The sequence below is a fragment of the Pecten maximus genome, chromosome 10, assembly GCF_902652985.1.
Source record: "Pecten maximus chromosome 10, xPecMax1.1, whole genome shotgun sequence".
Lineage (NCBI taxonomy): Eukaryota > Metazoa > Mollusca > Bivalvia > Pectinida > Pectinidae > Pecten > Pecten maximus.
This window is the reverse complement of record NC_047024.1, coordinates 41,421,365-41,443,351: the sequence shown is the minus strand read 5'-3', so window position 1 is coordinate 41,443,351 and position 21,987 is coordinate 41,421,365. Positions and strand designations below refer to the sequence as shown.

Genomic DNA, 21,987 nt, shown 5'->3' with positions numbered 1-21,987 from the left:
TTTGAGTGTTGACAATGATTCTGACTTGTGTGTGTCAGTGTTGACAATAATTCTGACTTGTGTGTGTCAGTGTTGACAATGATTCTGACCCCTGTGACAGTGTTGACAATGATTCTGACCCCTGTGACAGTGTTGACAATAATTCTGACTTGTGTGTGTCAGTGTTGACAATAATTCAGACTTGTGTGTGTAAGTGTTGACAATGATTCTGACTTGTGTGTCAGTGTTGACAATGATTCTGACTTGTGTGTGTCAATGTTGACAATGAGTCTGACTTGTGTGTGTCAGTGTTGACAATAATTCTGACTTGTGTGTGTCAGTGTTGACAATGATTCTGACTTGTGTGTGTCAGTGTTGACAATAATTCTGACGTGTGTGTGTAAGTGTTGACAATGATTCTGACTTGTGTGTTAGTGTTGACAATGATTCTGACTTGTGTGTGTCAATGTTGACAATGAGTCTGACTTGTGTGTGTCAGTGTTGACAATGATTCTGACTTGTGTGTGTCAGTGTTGACAATGATTCTGACTTGTGTGTGTAAGTGTTGACAATAATTCTGACTTGTGTGTCAGTGTTCTCAATAATTCTGACTTGTGTGTGTCAGTGTTGACAATGATTCTGACTTGTGTGTCAGTGTTGACAATAATTCTGACTTGTGTGTGTCAGTGTTGACAATAATTCTGACTTGTGTATGTCAGTGTTGACAATGATTCTGACTTGTGTGACAGTGTTGACAATGATTCTGACTTGTGTGACAGTGTTGACAATGATTCCGACATGTATTTGAGTGTTGACAATGAGTCTGACTTGTGTGTGTCAGTGTTGACAATGATTCTGACTTGTGTGTCAGTGTTCACAATAATTCTGACTTGTGTTTGTCAGTGTTGACAATAATTCTGACTTGTGTGTGTCAGTGTTGACAATGATTCTGACCCCTGTGACAGTGTTGACAATGATTCTGACCCCTGTGACAGTGTTGACAATAATTCTGACTTGTGTGTAAGTGTTGACAATAATTCTGACTTGTGTGTGTCAATGTTGACAATGATTCTGAGTTGTGTGTGTCAGTGTTGACAATGATTCTGACTTGTGTGTGTCAGTGTTGAAAATGATTCTGACGTGTGCATGTCAGTGTTGACAATAATTCTGACTTGTGTGTCAGTGTTGACAATGAGTCTGACTTGTGTGTGCCAGTGTTGACAATGATTCTGACTCGTGTGTGTCAGTGTTGACAATAATTCTGACGTGTGTGTGTCAGTGTTGACAATAATTCTGACTTGTGTATGTCAGTGTTGATAACGATTCTGACTTGTGTGTGTCAGTGTTGACAATGATTCTGACTTGTATGTCAGTGTTGACAATAATTCTGACTTGTGTGTCAGTGTTGACAATGAGACTGACTCGTGTGTGTCAGTGTTGATAACGATTCTGACTTGTGTGTCAGTGTTGACAATGATTCTGACTTGTGTGTGTCAGTGTTGACAATAATTCTGACTTGTGTGTCAGTGTTGACAATGATTCTGACTTGTGTGTGTCAGTGTTGACAATGATTCTGACCCGTGTCAGTGTTGACAATAATTCTGACTTGTGTGTCAGTGTTGACAATGATTCTGACTTGTGTGTGTCAGTGTTGACAATAATTCTGACTTGTGTGTCAGTGTTGACAATGATTCTGACTTGTGTGTCAGTGTTGACAATAATTCTGACTCGTGTGTGTCAGTGTTGACAATGATTCTGACTTGTGTGTGTCAGTGTTGACAATAATTCTGACTTGTGTGTGTCAGTGTTGACAATGATTCTGACTTGTGTGTCAGTGTTGACAATGATTCTGACTTGTGTGTCAGTGTTGACAATAATTCTGACTTGTGTGAGTCAGTGTTGACAATGATTCTGACTTGTGTGTCAGTGTTGACAATAATTCTGACTTGTGTGTGTCAGTGTTGACAATAATTCTGACTTGTGTATGTCAGTGTTGACAATGATTCTGACTTGTGTGACAGTGTTGACAATGATTCTGACTTGTGTGACAGTGTTGACAATGATTCCGACATGTATTTGAGTGTTGACAATGATTCTGACTTGTGTGTGTCAGTGTTGACAATAATTCTGACTTGTGTGTGTCAGTGTTGACAATGATTCTGACCCCTGTGACAGTGTTGACAATGATTCTGACCCCTGTGACAGTGTTGACAATAATTCTGACTTGTGTGTCAGTGTTGACAATAATTCAGACTTGTGTGTGTAAGTGTTGACAATGATTCTGACTTGTGTGTCAGTGTTGACAATGATTCTGACTTGTGTGTGTCAATGTTGACAATGAGTCTGACTTGTGTGTGTCAGTGTTGACAATAATTCTGACTTGTGTGTGTCAGTGTTGACAATGATTCTGACTTGTGTGTGTCAGTGTTGACAATAATTCTGACGTGTGTGTGTAAGTGTTGACAATGATTCTGACTTGTGTGTCAGTGTTGACAATGATTCTGACTTGTGTGTGTCAATGTTGACAATGAGAGTGACTTGTGTGTGTCAGTGTTGACAATGATTCTGACTTGTGTGTGTCAGTGTTGACAATGATTCTGACTTGTGTGTGTAAGTGTTGACAATAATTCTGACTTGTGTGTCAGTGTTCACAATAATTCTGACTTGTGTGTGTCAGTGTTGACAATAATTCTGACTTGTGTGTGTCAGTGTTGACAATGATTCTGACCCCTGTGACAGTGTTGACAATGATTCTGACCCCTGTGACAGTGTTGACAATAATTCTGACTTGTGTGTGTAAGTGTTGACAATAATTCTGACTTGTGTGTGTCAGTGTTGACAATAATTCTGACTTGTGTGTGTCAGTGTTGACAATAATTCTGACTTGTGTGTGTCAGTGTTGACAATGATTCTGACCCCTGTGACAGTGTTGACAATGATTCTGACCCCTGTGACAGTGTTGACAATGATTCTGACTTGTGTGTCAGTGTTGACAATGATTCTGACTTGTGTGTGTCAGTGTTGACAATAATTCTGACTTGTATGTGTCAGTGTTGACAATGATTCTGGCTTGTGTGTGTCAGTGTTGACAATGATTCTGACTTGTGTGTGTCAGTGTTGACAATGATTCTGACTTGTGTGTGTCAGTGTTGACAATAATTCTGACTTGTGTGTGTCAGTGTTGATAATGATTCTGACTTGTGTGTGTCAGTGTTGACAATAATTCTGACTTGTGTGTCAGTGTTGACAATGAGTCTGACTTGTGTGTCAGTGTTGACAATAATTCTGACTTGTGTGTGTCAGTGTTGACAATGATTCTGACTTGTGTGTGTCAGTGTTGACAATGATTCTGACCCGTGTCAGTGTTGACAATAATTCTGACTTGTGTGTCAGTGTTGACAATGATTCTGACTTGTGTGTGTCAGTGTTGACAATAATTCTGACTTGTGTGTCAGTGTTGACAATGATTCTGACTTGTGTGTCAGTGTTGACAATAATTCTGACTCGTGTGTGTCAGTGTTGACAATGATTCTGACTTGTGTGTGTCAGTGTTGACAATAATTCTGACTTGTGTGTGTCAGTGTTGACAATGATTCTGACTTGTGTGTCAGTGTTGACAATGATTCTGACTTGTGTGTCAGTGTTGACAATAATTCTGACTTGTGTGTGTCAGTGTTGACAATGATTCTGACTTGTGTGTCAGTGTTGACAATAATTCTGACTTGTGTGTGTCAGTGTTGACAATAATTCTGACTTGTGTATGTCAGTGTTGACAATGATTCTGACTTGTGTGACAGTGTTGACAATGATTCTGACTTGTGTGATAGTGTTGACAATGATTCCGACGTGTATTTGAGTGTTGACAATGATTCTGACTTGTGTGTGTCAGTGTTGACAATAATTCTGACTTGTGTGTGTCAGTGTTGACAATGATTCTGACCCCTGTGACAGTGTTGACAATGATTCTGACCCCTGTGACAGTGTTGACAATAATTCTGACTTGTGTGTGTCAGTGTTGACAATAATTCAGACTTGTGTGTGTAAGTGTTGACAATGATTCTGACTTGTGTGTCAGTGTTGACAATGATTCTGACTTGTGTGTGTCAATGTTGACAATGAGTCTGACTTCTGTGTGTCAGTGTTGACAATAATTCTGACTTGTGTGTGTCAGTGTTGACAATGATTCTGACTTGTGTGTGTCAGTGTTGACAATAATTCTGACGTGTGTGTGTAAGTGTTGACAATGATTCTGACTTGTGTGTCAGTGTTGACAATGATTCTGACTTGTGTGTGTCAATGTTGACAATGAGTCTGACTTGTGTGTGTCAGTGTTGACAATGATTCTGACTTGTGTGTCAGTGTTCACAATAATTCTGACTTGTGTGTGTCAGTGTTGACAATAATTCTGACTTGTGTGTGTCAGTGTTGACAATGATTCTGACCCCTGTGACAGTGTTGACAATGATTCTGACCCCTGTGACAGTGTTGACAATAATTCTGACTTGTGTGTAAGTGTTGACAATAATTCTGACTTGTGTGTGTCAGTGTTGACAATAATTCTGACTTGTGTGTGTCAGTGTTGACAATAATTCTGACTTGTGTGTGTCAGTGTTGACAATGATTCTGACCCCTGTGACAGTGTTGACAATGATTCTGACTTGTGTGTCAGTGTTGACAATGATTCTGACTTGTGTGTGTCAGTGTTGACAATAATTCTGACTTGTATGTGTCAGTGTTGACAATGATTCTGGCTTGTGTGTGTCAGTGTTGACAATGATTCTGACTTGTGTGTGTCAGTGTTGACAATGATTCTGACTTGTGTGTGTCAGTGTTGACAATAATTCTGACTTGTGTGTGTCAGTGTTGACAATGATTCTGACTTGTGTGTGTCAGTGTTGACAATAATTCTGACTTGTGTGTGTCAGTGTTGACAATAATTCTGACTTGTGTGTGTCAGTGCTGACAACTGATTAACATACTTGAATTAATTAAAACACACATAATTGAAAATCCTTGTTTGAAATCTTCTCAGTTTCCCCGTGGTATGAATATAAAAGTCAATGTGTTGTAACCAGCCTATTTAGTATAAACGCACAGAACTCCAAAACTTACAACAATTTGTAAAGATAAGTGCATTTCAAAGGAGAATGATAATCTCCGACAGCTCACAATAACAGGGACACTTTATCAAGCTTAGTGTTAACATATGTTCAACAAACAACATTTATAGTGTCTTTTTTATGAAGGAAGGGCATATAGCTATATTGTGAGAAATGACTGGGGCAGTCCATATCAAGAGGTTATTGGTGATAGTAGGGGTACAATTGGGGTGATCCATTAACTTCAATAAACTAGGAATTACTTTAGGTGTAATTAGTGATAGTAAGGGGTACAATTGGGGTGATAAATTAACTTAGTAAACCAGGGGTACATTAGGGGTAATTAGTGATAGTAAGGGGCACAATTGGGGTGAGAAATTAACTTAGTAAACCAGGGGTACATTAGGGGTAATTAGTGATAGTAAGGGGCACAAAAGGGGTGATCCTTTAACTTCAATCAACCAGGGGTTCACCAGGGGTATTTAGAGACAGAAAGGGGTACAATTGGGGTGATCCTTTAACTTCAATAAACCAGGGGTACACTAGGGGTATTTAGAGACAGAAAGGGGTACAATTGGGGTGATCCTTTAACTTCAATAAACCAGAGGTACACTAGGGGTAACTGCCCCACGTAAGTTTCGAACTCGTAACCCAGAGGTGGAGGGCTAGTGATAAAGTGTCGGGACACCTTAACCACTCGGCTACCGGGGCCCATGCACACACAGACACAGTAAATATAAACCCCACTTTATTAAGACTGCAAATAAAATTAAATCGCTACACGTACGAATCGAACACTATTTCCCTTCTCCAACTTCATCGTGAGGGGATGATTATTATTATAAAACACTCATTTCAATCTCTATATTGGCTGTACAACTTTTTGAAAACCTCTCATTTCTAATACAGCTGATCTCATTAATTTGCTAACTTTATCGGGGAACAGGTGTTTCCTGTCCATCGAGTAAACAGTTGTGTGGTTAATACTGCTTCAATTTATATACCAGTACATTATACCATCAACACCCAATCACCAGGCATCAGAATTAATGAAGCTGTCAAAATTAACGAGTCTGAAATAAATCATCTTAATTGGGTTAGCCTTATAATAAAACAATAGAGAATTAATTTATTCGTCATGTCTAGTTTTTAATTAGGTTGTTGATTTAAACTTTTGATTTTAACGTTTCGATTTACATTTGATAAATGCCAAGTCATGTCTGATATGTAGAATAACAATGACTTTAACTACAGACATCTTTAATTTGATTTTCCTCTAATTTTAAAAAAAGTTGTTTCTGGGATTTCCGCCACATTTCTGCAATATACTGCAACCATTACAATGCTATTTTGTATTTAATTTGATTTCTGACATCTCCATCAAAGACAAATATTGTTTTAACTTGCTGCACTTGTATAGTCTGTCAGAACAACTTAAAACTAGAATTGTCACCAGGATGGCTGACTTCAATACTCTCTGCCCTCTCACTCATGCTGTATTTCCATACCCTCCAATAGTTTGCTGATTGTACATATGAAGATGAATTATCGGTTACAGAAAAACAACAGAATTCAAAGGGTAACTGACAACTGTTGTCTAGACAAGATTATGTTTACCGACAAAGGAAAAGGGAGATAACTGCCAAAAAATATGCAGTTCAAAAATATTCAAATAAGCCAAGGTGCATAAATTCTGAATCATTGAATATGGCTACATCAGTGACAGATCACAACACTATATCTCTGACAAACATTAATAATGATCGATTGGAAACAATAAAAAGCTGTTGTGTATTTCATACAATTTCAAAATTTACATACCGTACCTTATCCTGTTAAACACCCTCCAAAAAATTATAATTTTATTTTTTTAATATAAACAAGTAAATAATTGATTGCATACCGAAGAAAGTCTATTGTTTTCTGCCTCTATAAAGTAAACATTGGGGCATTGTTATTGTCTTTTATCAGTTTGTTGGTGTTAATTATAGATGTATTTACCCAGGTATCTGTACTTTATGTGTACCATTTACAGACTGAGAACACAACCTGATTCCAGTATCCTCAACCTCACTTCCCACCTTTGTAGTGGTGGTAATATTATTAATAGTCTCAAGGATGTCCCCCCCCCCCCCCCCCCCCCCTTTTTTTTAGAAGCACAGGTTTTTAAAAATTAATCACAATGAAAACCATTTTTTATTAACGTGTAAAATGATATAAATACAGAGATCCAAATGTAAATCCACATAAATGTAAAAACATGTTAGGCACCTAGACAGGTCTATACCGTATTTATCCTCGAAGAAATTCTGTCCCTTAGTGTAAAAGTTTACTTTGTCCTCAAACCAACCCTTTCTTCTAGTTCTCCTAGTATGAAAGTTTAGTACCATATTTATCCTCAAATAAGCCCCCTCCCCTAGTGTAAAACCTAGTACCATATTTACCCTCAAATAAGCCCCCTCCCCTAGTGTAAAAGGTTAGTATCGTATTTATCCTCAAATAAGTCCCTCCCCTAATGTAAAAGTTTAGTATCGTATTTATCCTCAAATAAGCCCCCTCCCCTCTATTTATCCTCAAATAAGCCCCCTCCCCTCGTGTAAAAGTTAAAGTATCATATTTATCCTCAAATAAGCCCCCTCCCCTAGTGTAAAAGTCCTTCATATTGTACAAAATACAAAGGATAACATATGGAGATCAACATTAACATACATGCTATACATATTACATAAGGTACTAAATATAAAGATCAATCTACATCGTTACACTTATATATGATGATATTTAATACTTGTATCGAAAAATCTTACCACTTTTAAAACATATATAATGTACTGTCATTTAATTTGAAATATAATTAAACACATATTAAATCGTTCTCCGTTTATTTGCCTGTTAGTTAGATCATGGTCAGTTATCACTTAACAGTGACGCGCATGCCGCACATTTTGTAAGTTCATGTTTGTTTGTAATATTTTTAATGTTTTCAATCTTCTTAACTCATTTATAAGCGATATATTCATGTTACCATAACATATTTTAATTGAGGAAAAATGGCTACAAATGCGGGTATGCAACATACAAACATACATAAAGCAGTTTTAGAAACACAAGGCAATTTTCGATAATTAACATACTGACACTTAACACATGATCCATCTGAATATGTTGCTAGCAAGTTTAGATAACATATACTACAATAAATACTGGCAGGGTTCCATGTCTCAAGACTTTGTCTGGTAATAATATACATGGATGCTCCTACACAACAATGAGTCCTGTGCAAAAGGGGTCAAAGCAGACCTTTGTTCAGAAGGGGTCAAAGCAGACCATTGTGTAGAAGAGGGCAAATCAGTTTAATTAAAACTGATTTTACCGAGAAAGGGTCAAAGGTCACCTTTGACCTTTTAACCTTGATCAATGACCACCAGAATATGATTAAAGTGGAAACCGATGTTATGATACTACGGTGTAGATATAAACCAAATATGTTGGATGTTTCCAACGATATATAATTTGGGAAAATTAAACATTGTAACATCTGTATGATATGGGAGCATAAAAAGTGGATTATTCAGTAAAGTCAGATTAATGAGATTATAAAATCCGTTCCACAGCTCTTCCATGTCTGTGATGTAAAAATCACTAGCGGTATGCAATGTTAACAATAAGCTAAACACTTTCAAACCTGTTCAGTAATGACCTGAAGGTTATGCAAGAAAATGAATAGAAAGTTTGAAATCACTCTTCTTTGGTTTGGTCAGACATTTTTATGCCATTTTCACCTCTCAAAAAGACCAACCGTATTGTATAGTGCTAAACACATAATGGTAAACAATGTTAAACTCCGTCTGATTCGTGACCAATTTATCATGCAATCACATGACAAAATGATACACCCATAAAGTAATTTCCCAATCCAGTCAATCAGTTGAAGTATAGACACATTTACTACAGTTCTAGTGTGAATTTGGTATCCACATACACAATTAACTTGCTTTATGCAATTTTGGGCAGGAAACCCCAAAGGGACATGGTTTAAATTCAAAGATCAGAAATCAAGTTGACGTCTGTTTCTACGGTATTTACATGACTGCAGACAGCAATTATACCAATGAACCAAGAAATATATAACGCCTGCCGGCAATATCCACGAAATTACTCTCAAATCACCAGTTGTTAATACACCTGAGAAATGACTGTAAACTCACCTGTCGTCATTCATTGTGACATAGTTCCGTTGCATTTCTATAGAATTTTGTGTGATCTGTAAATTTTCTCCTCGGGACATCATCCGTTCTATACGCTTATTTCGACAAGAGTTCATACTTTTTCTAGTCGTTCGCATCAGAAATTGTGACAGTAAACTCACGGACCAGTTCTCAGGTATTGACTGTATCACCTACAACAATTACACACAAAGAATGGTCAGGGGCTTTATCAAATCACCAACAAATACACTCTCCTATTGACAATATTATCTATTTGCTACTTTCATGATCTGTTACTGAATAACAAGTAATATTTGTGAGATTTAATTTTGCTATGTGGTCATTAAATACAAAAGGAAAATGAATTCTCCACAAACACTGTGTATATATACACACAAATGTCTCTATAAGTTTTTAATTCCTGCCTATTGAAAAATTTTGAATCAGTGGAATTTCCTTGAATTAAGAAATAATTAACTGCAAATGAAACTAGTTTCAACCAGGACAACCTCAAAATATGATTACTGATTTACTAAACAACTAAACAATATCATGTTTGTAAATTATGAGATTTTATTATAAAATATAATAGAATTTATGCTGGAAACATTCTACGAACCTTTACGGTATCAAACTCTGACAAGTTGCTATTGAGCAGAGTAACAGCTGGCTGAACCAGGGAATCCCTTTGTCTGAAATTAAAAAATTTTTTTTTTTAAAAAGTCAGGAATCGTTCTCCGTTCCAATCTGGCTTCATCGAATTAAGACAAGATTTTAATGTTAAATAATCAATGGGAAATTAATCTTCCAAAAATGATTACAGAAATACTGGTCACAAAATCTCAAGTTCATATCATGATTATATTTTTTCCAAGTTTCTACAATAAAGGGCAATAACTCTTTCACAAATTGAACTTAAGAATGATAACAAACCCTTTAGTTTTAAAGAGATTTGTTAAAAATTCGAGAAAAAATCTCAAAATAGTTCTGTAAAAAGAGTTACACATTTTGGTGTGAACCAGAAATGATACACTAATCCTAACTCTTTAGTTCAGCATTAACTCTTTAAAAGCCAACTGTGAACACTCAAAATTTCACTATAAAACTCTTAAAAACTCGGAATAAACTATCAAAATTCAATAAAAAAAAAGAAAAATCACTATAACCTCTCAAAATTTCACTGTAAACTCTCAAAAGCTATATCAAAACTTCCAAAAAACTCCATAAAAAACATTAAAAATTGAGTAAACCTGAATAATATTGTGTGTAATGTTGTAACTGTATAACTCACTCGTAGGACGGGTCAAGGTAATAACTCACTCGTAGGACAGGTCGAGGTAATAACTCACTCGTAGGACGGGTCGAGGTAATAACTCACTCGTAGGACGGGTCGAGGTAATAACTCACTCGTAGGACGGGTCGAGGTAATAATATTGTGTGTAATGTTGTAACTGTGTAACTCACTCGTAGGACGGGTCGAGGTAATAACTCACTCGTAGGACGGGTCGAGGTAATAATATTGTGTGTAATGCTGTAATCGTATAACTCACTCGTAGGACGGGTCGAGTTAATAATATTGTGTGTAATGTTGTAACTGTATAACTCACTCGTAGGACGGGTCGAGGTAATAACTCACTCGTAGGACGGGTCGAGGTAATAATATTGTGTGTAATGTTGTAACTATATAACTCACTCTTAGGACGGGTCGAGTTAATAATATTGTGTGTAATGTTGTAACTGTATAACTCACTCGTAGGACGGGTCGAGGTAATAACTCACTCGTAGGACGGGTCGAGGTAATAATATTGTGTGTAATGTTGTAACTGTGTAACTCACTCGTAGGACGGGTCGAGGTAATAATATTGTGTGTAATGTTGTAACTGTAACTCACTCATAGGACGGGTCGAGGTAATAACTCACTCGTAGGTCGAGGTAATAATATTGTGTGGAATGTTGTAATCGTATAACTCACTCGTAGGACGGGTCGAGGTAATAATATTGTGTGGAATGTTGTAATCGTATAACTCACTCGTAGGACGGGTCGAGGTAATAATATTGTGTGTAAGATTGTAATCGCATAACTCACTCATAGGACGGTCGAGGTAATAATATCGTGTGTAAGATTGTAATCGCATAACTCACTCGTAGGACGGGTCGAGGTAATAATATTATGTGTAATGTTGTAATCGTATAACTCACTCGTAGGACGGGTCGAGGTAAACACTCAGCAGTATATGAAATAGCCTCTTTCTCACACTGGGATCTTTGCCCTGAGAGTTGACGAGACAATAGTTTTCAGCAGCCCCATAATCCTTGAGTTTGTGCACCAGTATCCGTAGGGCCTTGTCATGTTCCTCAAGCTGTGCAAAATACCAGCAAGAATAATTCACAGGGATTCTCAGAGTAACTAAGATTTTGTAAACCAACTCATTTTCACGGCAACTTATTTTCGTATCAACTTAATTTCTGCATACCTGATATCTTCTTCACAGCGATTGCATTTCTTTTAAATTTGTTAAGTCATAAAAGGCCTACTGTACTTGCGACTGAAACTATTTTGCGGTGATTAAGTCATAAAAGGCCTACTGTACTTGCGACTGAAACTATTTCGCGGTGATTAATTTTCAATCATTTTAATCACCCGCGAAGTATGGAAAAATTAATCACATGTGAAATAATGTCAACAATACCCAGTATGTCAAAGACATAATAAAAGATTTTACATGAGTGGCTATGTTATAACAGATTCAATGATTTATCTTAAATTATTAAACAAGTTTGATAAATTCCATATGACACACTTACAAGTTTAAGATTCTGTTTATCACATGGCTCACATTGACGACAATAAAAGCAAAAACTTTCAAATTGATTTCTATATAAGAAAGGTGAAATTGACTAGAATGACAATTGTGGGACGTCATAAATCATTTGTGACATCACAAACGTATTATTACACCTGTCTTACGATATTCATGAAATGGTCGTATTACATAGCAGAATGGGCCTGTTATGTGATAAACAAGAACAGCTAATTCAAGAAAACAATTCATACAACGATAAAGTGTTCACCTTTCCGTAAAGTATGGCACATTCTGCATACATGTCCGTCTGTTTGACCTTTCCGAGGATGAGTTGTACTCTATATAAATTGGACATCTGTAGAATGTGTCGCAGTTTTGACCTGAAACACGTAAAACAGATTTCTTCTTAAGTTGGTAAAGGATTTGATACTGAATCTACAAACTGCTTGCTTTAGAAAAATTGATGATTAAGTTAAGTTTAAATAGTCACTAAAACTAGGACACTTGTTGTGCTTGTACACCAGCTACTACATATCTAAATATCTAAATATCGACTAGAAATCAGTCGATCAGATACAGGATACATCAATTGTGCACACATATTGGTGACATCATGCACACACATTGGTGATATCATACACACATATTGATGACATCAGTATGAGCAAAACAACAGGACCCCATTGATATAGACAAAATGGTGATATATAATATCCCATGATAAACAAGATTCTCTAATCCTTCAGGATTGGAGAATCTCAAGTGGATTTTTAACTTACCTTGCAATATCTAATTTTTCTTTTTTAACATTGTTTTCCTTCATGAGCTGTAACACAGCGTCCAGGTACAGCACAGCGAGGTGTGTATGATATTTCTCCTTCTGTCAACACAACATTACGATTTTATATAAATATTTCTCCTTCTGCCAACACATTACGATTTTATATAAATATTTCTCCTTCTGCCAACACAACATTACAATTTTAATGTAAATATTTCTCCTTCTGCCAACACAACATTACGATTTTAATGTAAATATTTCTCCATCTGTTAACACAACATTACAATTTTATATAAATATTTCTCCATCTGTCAACACAACATTACGATTTTAATGTAAACATTTCTCCTGTCAACACAACATTACGATTTTAATGTAAATATTTCTCCATCTGCCAACACAACATTACAATTTTAATTTAAATATTTCTCCTGTCAACACAACATCACAATTTTAATGTAAATATTTCTCCTTCTGCCAACACAACATTACAATTTTAATGTAAATATTTCTCCATCTGTTAACACAACATTACAATTTTATATAAATATTTCTCCATCTGTCAACACAACATTACGATTTTAATGTAAATATTTCTCCTGTCAACACAACATTACGATTTTAATGTAAATATTTCTCCATCTGCCAACACAACATTACAATTTTAATTTAAATATTTCTCCATCTGCCAACACAACATTACAATTTTAATGTAAATATTTCTCCATCTGCCAACACAACATTACAATTTTATATAAATATTTCTCCTGTTAACACAACATTACAATTTTATATAAATATTTCTCCATCTGTCAACACATCACGATTTTATATAAATATTTCTCCTTCTGTCAACACATTACGATTTTATATAAATATTTCTCCTTCTGCCAACACAACATTGCAATCTTAATGTATAAACTTGGTCTTTCGACCAGACGAGCTAACTGTATTATTTAGGAGAAGTTGTTCTAACCTCTAACTTCTTCTGAAATACTAAATGTTCTAGGTACGTGATGACAGCCTCCGGAAACCGATGTAAGTAGTCGATCACTGCCTCTGGTCGTAAACGCTCTGACGGAGGCTCCTTAGGGGGGCGCTCTGTAAATACCTGTAAGTGTATAGAGATAAGACGGATAAACAAACGCTCATTAAACACACAGTCAGAAGTAGTAATATATAAAGTCTTATTCAGAGTTATATAAAAACAAAACCATGTCATCCTGTTTAATGGAAACATATTAATGGATTTCTTCAACAAGCAGTACATGGTTATGTTATCAGGTAAAAAATACATGGAAGCTGCCCAACATACATGTCATATTACAGTATACTGTGTAGTATGTACTTTGACCCCTAGTTGTGACCTTTGACAGTCTACATACCTTGACCCCTCGTTGTGACCTTTTGACAGTCTCCATACCTTGACCACTAGTTGCGACCCTTTGACAGTCTACATACCTTGACCATCTACATACCCTGACCCCTAGTTGTGACCCTCTGACCATCTACGTACCTTGACCCCTAGTTGCGACCCTTTAACAGTCTATGTACCTGGACCCCTAGTTGTGACCCTCTGACCATCTATGTACCTTGACCCCTAGTTGCGACCCTTTGACAGTCTATGTACCTTGACCCCTAGTTGTGACCCTTTGACAGTCTAAGTACCTTGACCCCTAGTTGTGACCTTTGACAGTCTACATACCTTGACCCCTAGTTGTGACCTTTTGACAGTCTTCATAACTTGACCCCTAGTTGTGACACTTTGACCATCTACATACCTTGACCCCTAGTTGTGACCCTTTGACAGTATATGAACCTTGACTCTAGTTGTGACCTTTTGACAGTCTTCATAACTTGACCCCTAGTTGTGACACTTTGACCATCTACATACCTTGACCCCTAGTTGTGACCCTTTGACAGTCTATGTACCTTGACCCCTAGTTGTGACCTTTGACAGTCTATGTACCTTGACACCTAGTTGTGACCCTTTGACAGTCTTCATACCTTGACCCCTAGTTGTTACCTTTGACAGTCTATGTACCTTGACTCCTAGTTGTGACCTTTGACAGTCTATGTACCTTGACCCCTAGTTGTGACCCTTTGACAGTCTACATACCCTGACCCCTAGTTGTGACCCTTTGACAGTCTACATACCTTGACCCCTAGTTGTGACACTTTGACCATCTACATACCTTGACCCCTAGTTGTGACCCTTTTACAGTCTACATACCTTGACCACTAGTGAACCTTTGACCATCTATGTACTTGACCCCTTGTTCTGAATCTTTGACCATCTACGTAGGTATTAGCTATTATACATACCTTGACCCCTAGTTGTGAATCTTTGACCATCTACATACCCTGACCCCTAGTTGTGACCCTTTGACAGTCTACGTACCTTGACCACTAGTTACATGTATGACCATTTGACCACCTACATACCTTGACCCCTAGTTGTAACCCTTTGACAGTCTACATACCTTGACCACTAGTTATGACCCTTTGACCATCTATGTACCTTGACCCCTAGTTGTGACCCTTTGGCCATCTACGTACCTTGACCCCTAGTTGTGAATCTTTGACCATCTACGTACCTTGACCCCTAGTTGTGACCCTCTGACCATCTACGTACCTTGACCCCTAGTTGTGACCCTCTAACATCTACGTACCTTGACCCCTAGTTGTGACCCTCTGACCATCTACGTACCTTGACCCCTAGTTGTGACCCTCTAACATCTACGTACCTTGACCCCTAGTTGTGACCCTCTGACCATCTACGTACCTTGACCCCTAGTTGTGAATCTTTGACCAGTATAGTGTCCACATACTTCCACACCAGTTCATGGTCACTGAGACTAAAACACAGAAAACAAAAAATTCTTATCATACATTTATTACAAATTAACATTAATTTCAACAAGGATTCCACAGAACAAACATGTGTTGCTATACTCTTTAGTACTGTGATTTTCTCTAGACTGAAGACAGAAAAACAATTCTGACTCATTTTTTCAAAGACCTGTTATAAAGTTAAAAGTACAATGTTCAAGAGTGTGAAAAATCAAAAACCAATCTGAAAATTACTGAAGGTGTAATTGCTAATTCTATTATCAACCAAAATTTTAAGTTTTTCACCTTAACGTATCGCTAACCTGGATATGGCAGTAAACTATGGGAAAACACAAGATTTTGTTAAATCAATGGCCCTGCTCCTCAGGCCCTGGGGATCAAGGCCCTCCATTTATACAACATTAGGTCTTTTTGCCCAATTCTGCTCAAGACCAAATTTCATCAAAACCAATTTAATCATTCAGGACTAATAGTGATTCAGAGTACTTACTTCAATTTCCCCTATTGGGCCCCGCCCCTCTGGCCCCAGGGGAGCCTTACCCTTCGTTTATACAACAATGCGCTACACCAAATTTCATTAAAATCCATTCAGTAGTTCAGGACTAGTAGCGATTTAAAGGAAATGTTGACGACCAATGATCTGATGTACCTTTGTGTCAAGTTGGCTAATAATGGATAAATACACTCAAAATTCTTGTCCTTGTTTCATGGTACAAACGGATGTTTTTACTTCACCAAATTTGGTTGCTGCTACAGTATTATATATTCTGATATACTGATTTAAATGCAACTTGTTTGTCATTGTGGACACTGATGAAAAACAACACTCCTTCGTTAGATCAAGACATAAATATCAAATTTTGAATAAATCAACAGTTGCATTTATCCAGATTTCTGATCCCATTTGGAAGATATGAAGCACAAAAACTTTTTGAGAATTTCGAATTAGATCCGTTAAAATGTTTTCGACTTACAATATCATGAATCTAAAATGACTTTTAACTGGAATACAAAGAAAGGAAATCTCTTACTTTGCCAGGAACTCTGCGACAAACTCCAGGCCAGGAAAAGTTTCATCTTTGATCTCCTCATTGACAAGTCTAAAAGCGTAATTTTTAAATTATGAGTCGTTTTGTTATACATGAAGTCATATCTAATAGCACTGGTAATGTTTTTCCAAGGACAAATCATGGAACCTTTGATTTTGTTTTGCTGGGTTAATTGCCCCAACCAGCCAGGTTCATTTTGAGGCGAGGTCTAGCTCCAAGTAGTAGTTGGTGACTACTTCGGTGAATAAACTCGGGAGGCCCGTCACATGCCATCTGGAGCAATTAGGGTAAAATGTTTTGCCCAAGGACACAACTACGACAGCATAGACTGGTCCGTTTCTCAGCTTCCCGTGAAACCCAGCCTGACACCAGCAGGGAGTGTCGAACCAAGCACCTCAGATTTTCACCTGAGGCAACATGTCCGGCACTCGAACTTACTAAGCTATGGCGGCTGCAGATGTATATTATAGTAGATAATAATCTACTGTATTTACATTGGCATGGAAATTCATGTGTTGCACCTAACAGACACATATGGTTTATCAGACAGTAAATGCAATTTTACATGTGCTAATGCATTTTGTCATCAGTATTAAGCATGTTTACTTTAAATAAATCAAATTTGGAAATTAAATCAACCAGCAAAAATTATGAGAAATGTAACTATAAAAAATGTTTAACTCTATGTCATTCATCAAAAATATAAATGACAAAACATATCATTACACAATAGCTCACAATTTGATATCAAAGTAGTGTCAATCATATCATACATACTTTTATGTTTTTGGTAAAAAAAAACAAAAACAAAAATTCAACCCCTGACCCTTAAACACTTCTTTAAACAAAAACATCTGGTTTTGAATTTATCCTGACAAATGCTTTTTTAGTTGAATTTGTTTTGCAGGTCAAGAACTAAATATCAAACTCAAAATAGGTAAATAATGTAACAACAATCGAGCTGAGATACCTGACCACTGGTCAAACTTGAACTAATTTTAAATAACTATTAAATTTGATTAATTACACATAATCAACGTTTTTCAATATTGGACGATTGAATTTAAACTTACTTTACCCATACAGCTAAAGCCTTGTCGTTCTCCTTATGAACCTTGTACAGAAGCGACAGAGAGTGGTGTCGCTCGTACTTCTCCAACCATTCAACACAGTCCTTCAGATCACAGCCGGTATCAACAGCAATAAGGGGAACTAACTCTGGCGAATTCACTTCAGCGTACAACTTCAGTAAAGCTACATCTATTTCCTACGAAAGAACATATCAGGAGGCTAATATGATTTTTGAATCTCTAAACTGACAACTTGTGAAATACATTTAAGCATTGATGTAATTTTTTTTAATTTCATTTGGGTATGAAAAATTTTTTCTTTGCAAACTGTATGAATCCACATAGCGGATTGTTACAAAAGTTAGCAAACAAATTTTTTTTCATACTCCTCTGAAACTTAAAAATAATTATCATCAACGCATAGAATTAATTTTTGAAATTGATTTTTAAAATTAAAACATTTTTCATGTACATTTTAACCGATCTTATAACAGATTCTTTTTCACAAATAAATATGCAAAGACAATGGTTGTATTGTGACATCACATTTTTTGCACCATTTTCGGATTTTTTTTCTCATAGAGACATGAAAAAAAAAATCTCAATCAATCAGAAAGCCGCATTATGCATACAAACAATGGAAAATTAATTATATATACATGTAGTCTAATAGTAATAGCAGAAAATAGGCAAGAAGAATTGTGGGTTATGATTTAATGTATTGAATACAGCACATCTTTCCCAAGATGAACAGGCTTGATTCAAATTTCTGCTTATTATGAAGTAAATTAAAATCCCCAATTAGGTTCAATCTTATATATTTTAAAATCTTACCAAAAATTTCATCTACAATGAACAAATTTCTTTGTTCCCATGGATTTTATTATAAACAAGTTTTACTGTATTTAGAAAACGAAAGTATGTTTGGTATCTCAGAGAGGTGATACATTTGTATCTCGTCCTGCCACTTGCCACTCGTGGTATTTAAGATCAACATCAATGTTACGATCGACTTACGACTGTAAAATCAGTTACCAACCTACCTGTTTATAACCAACAGCAGCCTTTGTGCCTCGTAAATCCTCCAAGTAGAGCCGTAGGAAGTTACGATATTCCTTCATGACGGCCTCGTCTCCACGACACAGCTGGTTCACATCAGCGATCTCATGTAGGGGAGGCACGGACCTCGTAAAGTTACAATTGGACGGCAACAGCCGTGGGTATAAACTTAGCACCTGATGAAGAAAAAAGGACGAGACCTTCGAAGTAAAATGTATTTACATTTATTGTCAATAAGATGCATGGGAGAAAACTTGGAGCAAAAATGTATGAAATAACACTTTTTAGAATGTTTTGTTTCTATGAGAAAATTAACTTTAACATTACAGGGCTCAAAGTGGCGCCTATTTTAGTGGCCATGGTGCCTTAAATTCACCATTGGCGACCAGTTATTGACCTATAAAGCGCCTGCATGGCCCCTAAAAATCCCTAAAATTGGCGCCTAGATTTTATGACTTGTTAGCCAAATAGGCCACCTGATAAAAATATCCAGTTTGAGCCCTGCATTACAACCAATATACAGGAAAAGTCTGATATCAGATTTTTATCTCCAAGTTGAACCTGAAGCTGAAACTAAACTTTTATTTCTGCTAAGTTTGTATATATACCTAAAAAGTTGTTTTTTGCTTATTTTATCACCCTGTAAACAATGATCATTTTAAGGTGGTCTTTTTGTAGTAGCCGGTGCCTACCTCACTGAATTAAATATATAAGCAGCAGGTATAATGTTTCCCAAGTTATAGCTATGGAAGCACAGGATGGCCCATGATCTCATCTTCCTAAGAAACACAAACCAACCAGGGTCAAGATAGAACAACATAGGTTGGACCTCCCTGTGAGGTATTTTATCCCGATCCTATATCACCTTGGTGAGAATATTGGATTGATCACATTGTTTTGAAATGACAGGGTACAGTACCTCTCTAACGTCCACTTGTCCTTCCTTGAAAAGCTCCCGTGCCTCCTCAAAATGTTGCTGAGAAAACTCTATAAAGGCTGCCTGTTGTTCAAATCTTCTGAATATCTGCAATTCACCAGTACCATAAACATTAGAGTCATCGTCATCAACATTGGAGACAGACATCCAATTTTTTAACATCATAATTTTACAACTACATGCAGAAATTCTGCATAATGATAATGATTACATTGAAAAAATATTAGAGAAAGAGAGAGAATACCTACCTTGTTGAATTTATCCTTGCTAAGGCCCACACGATTGGCATTCCGCGCTAAATCTAAGGCCTCCGAAACTCGTTTGTCTGCAAGTAATGCTTGTACCTATGGTAAAGAAATCCTCAATGCAATCCAAATGTAACTCAATGATCCGGTTTAGAAATAACTTATTTTTTTTTATAAATTCACTTTGTTACCTCTTAATACCATACTAATCAACTGGAATATGTTGGAAAGCATTAAAAACAAAGGGGAGATAATTCAGAATCTATATCTATTCATATCTGTTAAAGGGGCATTCCTCCGTTCGGACATCAGAAACATGCACTATTTCTATTGATGAAATCTATGTCCGAACGATGATTATATGAGTGTTTGTGCCTACACGTAATGAAATGAACGCCGAAATGTACAGGAAAAATGTGTATTTTATACAAATACCATATGTCTTTGTCGTAATTAGTGATACTTCGGGTCGAATTAAGAATTTTCAGGACTTACTTCAGTTTATCATGAGAGTGAAGCTGCCATATTAATGCAAAGATTATAACTTTTACGACTTGGAAAAAATACATATTGTCCAGTAAGTTGAATCTTGACAACCTAAACTTTATTCAAACGAAGGAATGTCCCTTTAAAGGAACAGGTCAGGTATCCTTGGTACTACAGGGGTTAAGATCACATACGTGTATGTGACTTGCACCCTGAATTATCGAGGGTGTCGGGTCGCTGTGCGAGGCTTTGTACATGGCATTAACTAAACTTCTTTGGCTCAAGAGGTAGAGCAGAGCCCCACTCGATTTGCACTCTTTCCCTTCTAGATTATATCTTCCGGTCACTCGATTTGTTGCTCTTCTGCTTCTGGAAGACCTTCTACCTCTTCCGTCTTGAAGCTGGAAGATTTATCTTCCAAGATGGCGGCGACCATTTTTAAGTGTGCGAGTGATTAGTTTCACTAGAGAAGGATTTCTGGCACATACGTGCACAGATTTGTGTCACAGTGTTTGATAAAACTTAAAAACTCATTTGTTTTGGGTTATACTTTTCCGTTTTACTCGATTTACATATAATGGAATGCGATCTTCTTAGAAGGCTTCTCTTCCGAGAATAGTGCAAATCGAGTGGGGCTCAAGGGATTAACCTCATGCCAGAGAAGGGGAGTTAACTCCAGTTGATTACTTGACAGGAATGTTTTTACCTATATTTTCACCCATTAAATATCAATATTAATGTCCCAAAAAAGATAACAAACCACGATTTAACTGTAAGTTGACTGTTTATGCATTCCTTAATTGTTATATTTCTCGTGCAAATTTCATGTATTGTACGAGTCAAATCGCAAAACGTCTGAAAATCATCAGAATTCTAGACCGTCTCTTCACCTCCTAAAGTAAAATTACTTGGGTGTTATCAAGGCGAAAATATTAATGGAAGTTCTGGTCACTTATTAATGAGTTATAAGTATCGCAGGCATAACAAATTGCAGTCGCCGGTTGCGTAAACAGAGGGTCGCTCAATAGAGTTAAAATATATAGCGAAAACGCTTGGCAGAAATTTAAATGGTCACTTAGAACAGAGAGTCGCTTAACAGAGATGGTCGTTTGGACTGATTTGACTATATTACCATAGCAACACAAATTTAAGACAACAGCCTGATACACTATAATAAAAGTTGTCAAGGTGATAGTGTTTTACCTGTTTTTCCCATGCGACTGGTACAAGGGAGTAGATTTCTCTCTGAGAAGCTACAAACATTTTGCCGTCGAAGTTTCCTATAAATGACCCTCCTTGGAAAGGTATGGCTTGTTTCTGCTGCTGGTCAAGTATACTGAAAACAGAGACTTAATTTTACTCAATGGAATTAAGTATCAACTTCCTAACAACTTCACAAGATTTTTTAACCAAGAGC

The 21,987-nt window shown here is 36.7% G+C and overlaps 1 protein-coding gene across 1 annotated transcript in view; it reads right to left on the bottom strand.

The window, feature by feature from the left end:
• Positions 1–21,987, bottom strand: part of LOC117336042 (transforming growth factor-beta receptor-associated protein 1-like) — a 56,027-nt gene that overhangs the window by 19,439 nt on the left and 14,601 nt on the right. The window contains exons 9-21 of the mRNA XM_033896382.1: positions 21,774–21,906; positions 20,088–20,183; positions 19,822–19,926; positions 18,887–19,078; positions 17,847–18,040; positions 16,756–16,824; positions 15,657–15,729; positions 13,848–13,982; positions 12,870–12,970; positions 12,359–12,470; positions 11,486–11,646; positions 9,906–9,978; positions 9,287–9,477 (exon numbers count right to left, since the gene is read on the bottom strand). Coding sequence (XP_033752273.1) covers positions 9,287–9,477; positions 9,906–9,978; positions 11,486–11,646; positions 12,359–12,470; positions 12,870–12,970; positions 13,848–13,982; positions 15,657–15,729; positions 16,756–16,824; positions 17,847–18,040; positions 18,887–19,078; positions 19,822–19,926; positions 20,088–20,183; positions 21,774–21,906 — 1,635 coding nt within the window. The remainder of the gene's footprint in view (positions 1–9,286; positions 9,478–9,905; positions 9,979–11,485; positions 11,647–12,358; positions 12,471–12,869; positions 12,971–13,847; positions 13,983–15,656; positions 15,730–16,755; positions 16,825–17,846; positions 18,041–18,886; positions 19,079–19,821; positions 19,927–20,087; positions 20,184–21,773; positions 21,907–21,987) is intronic.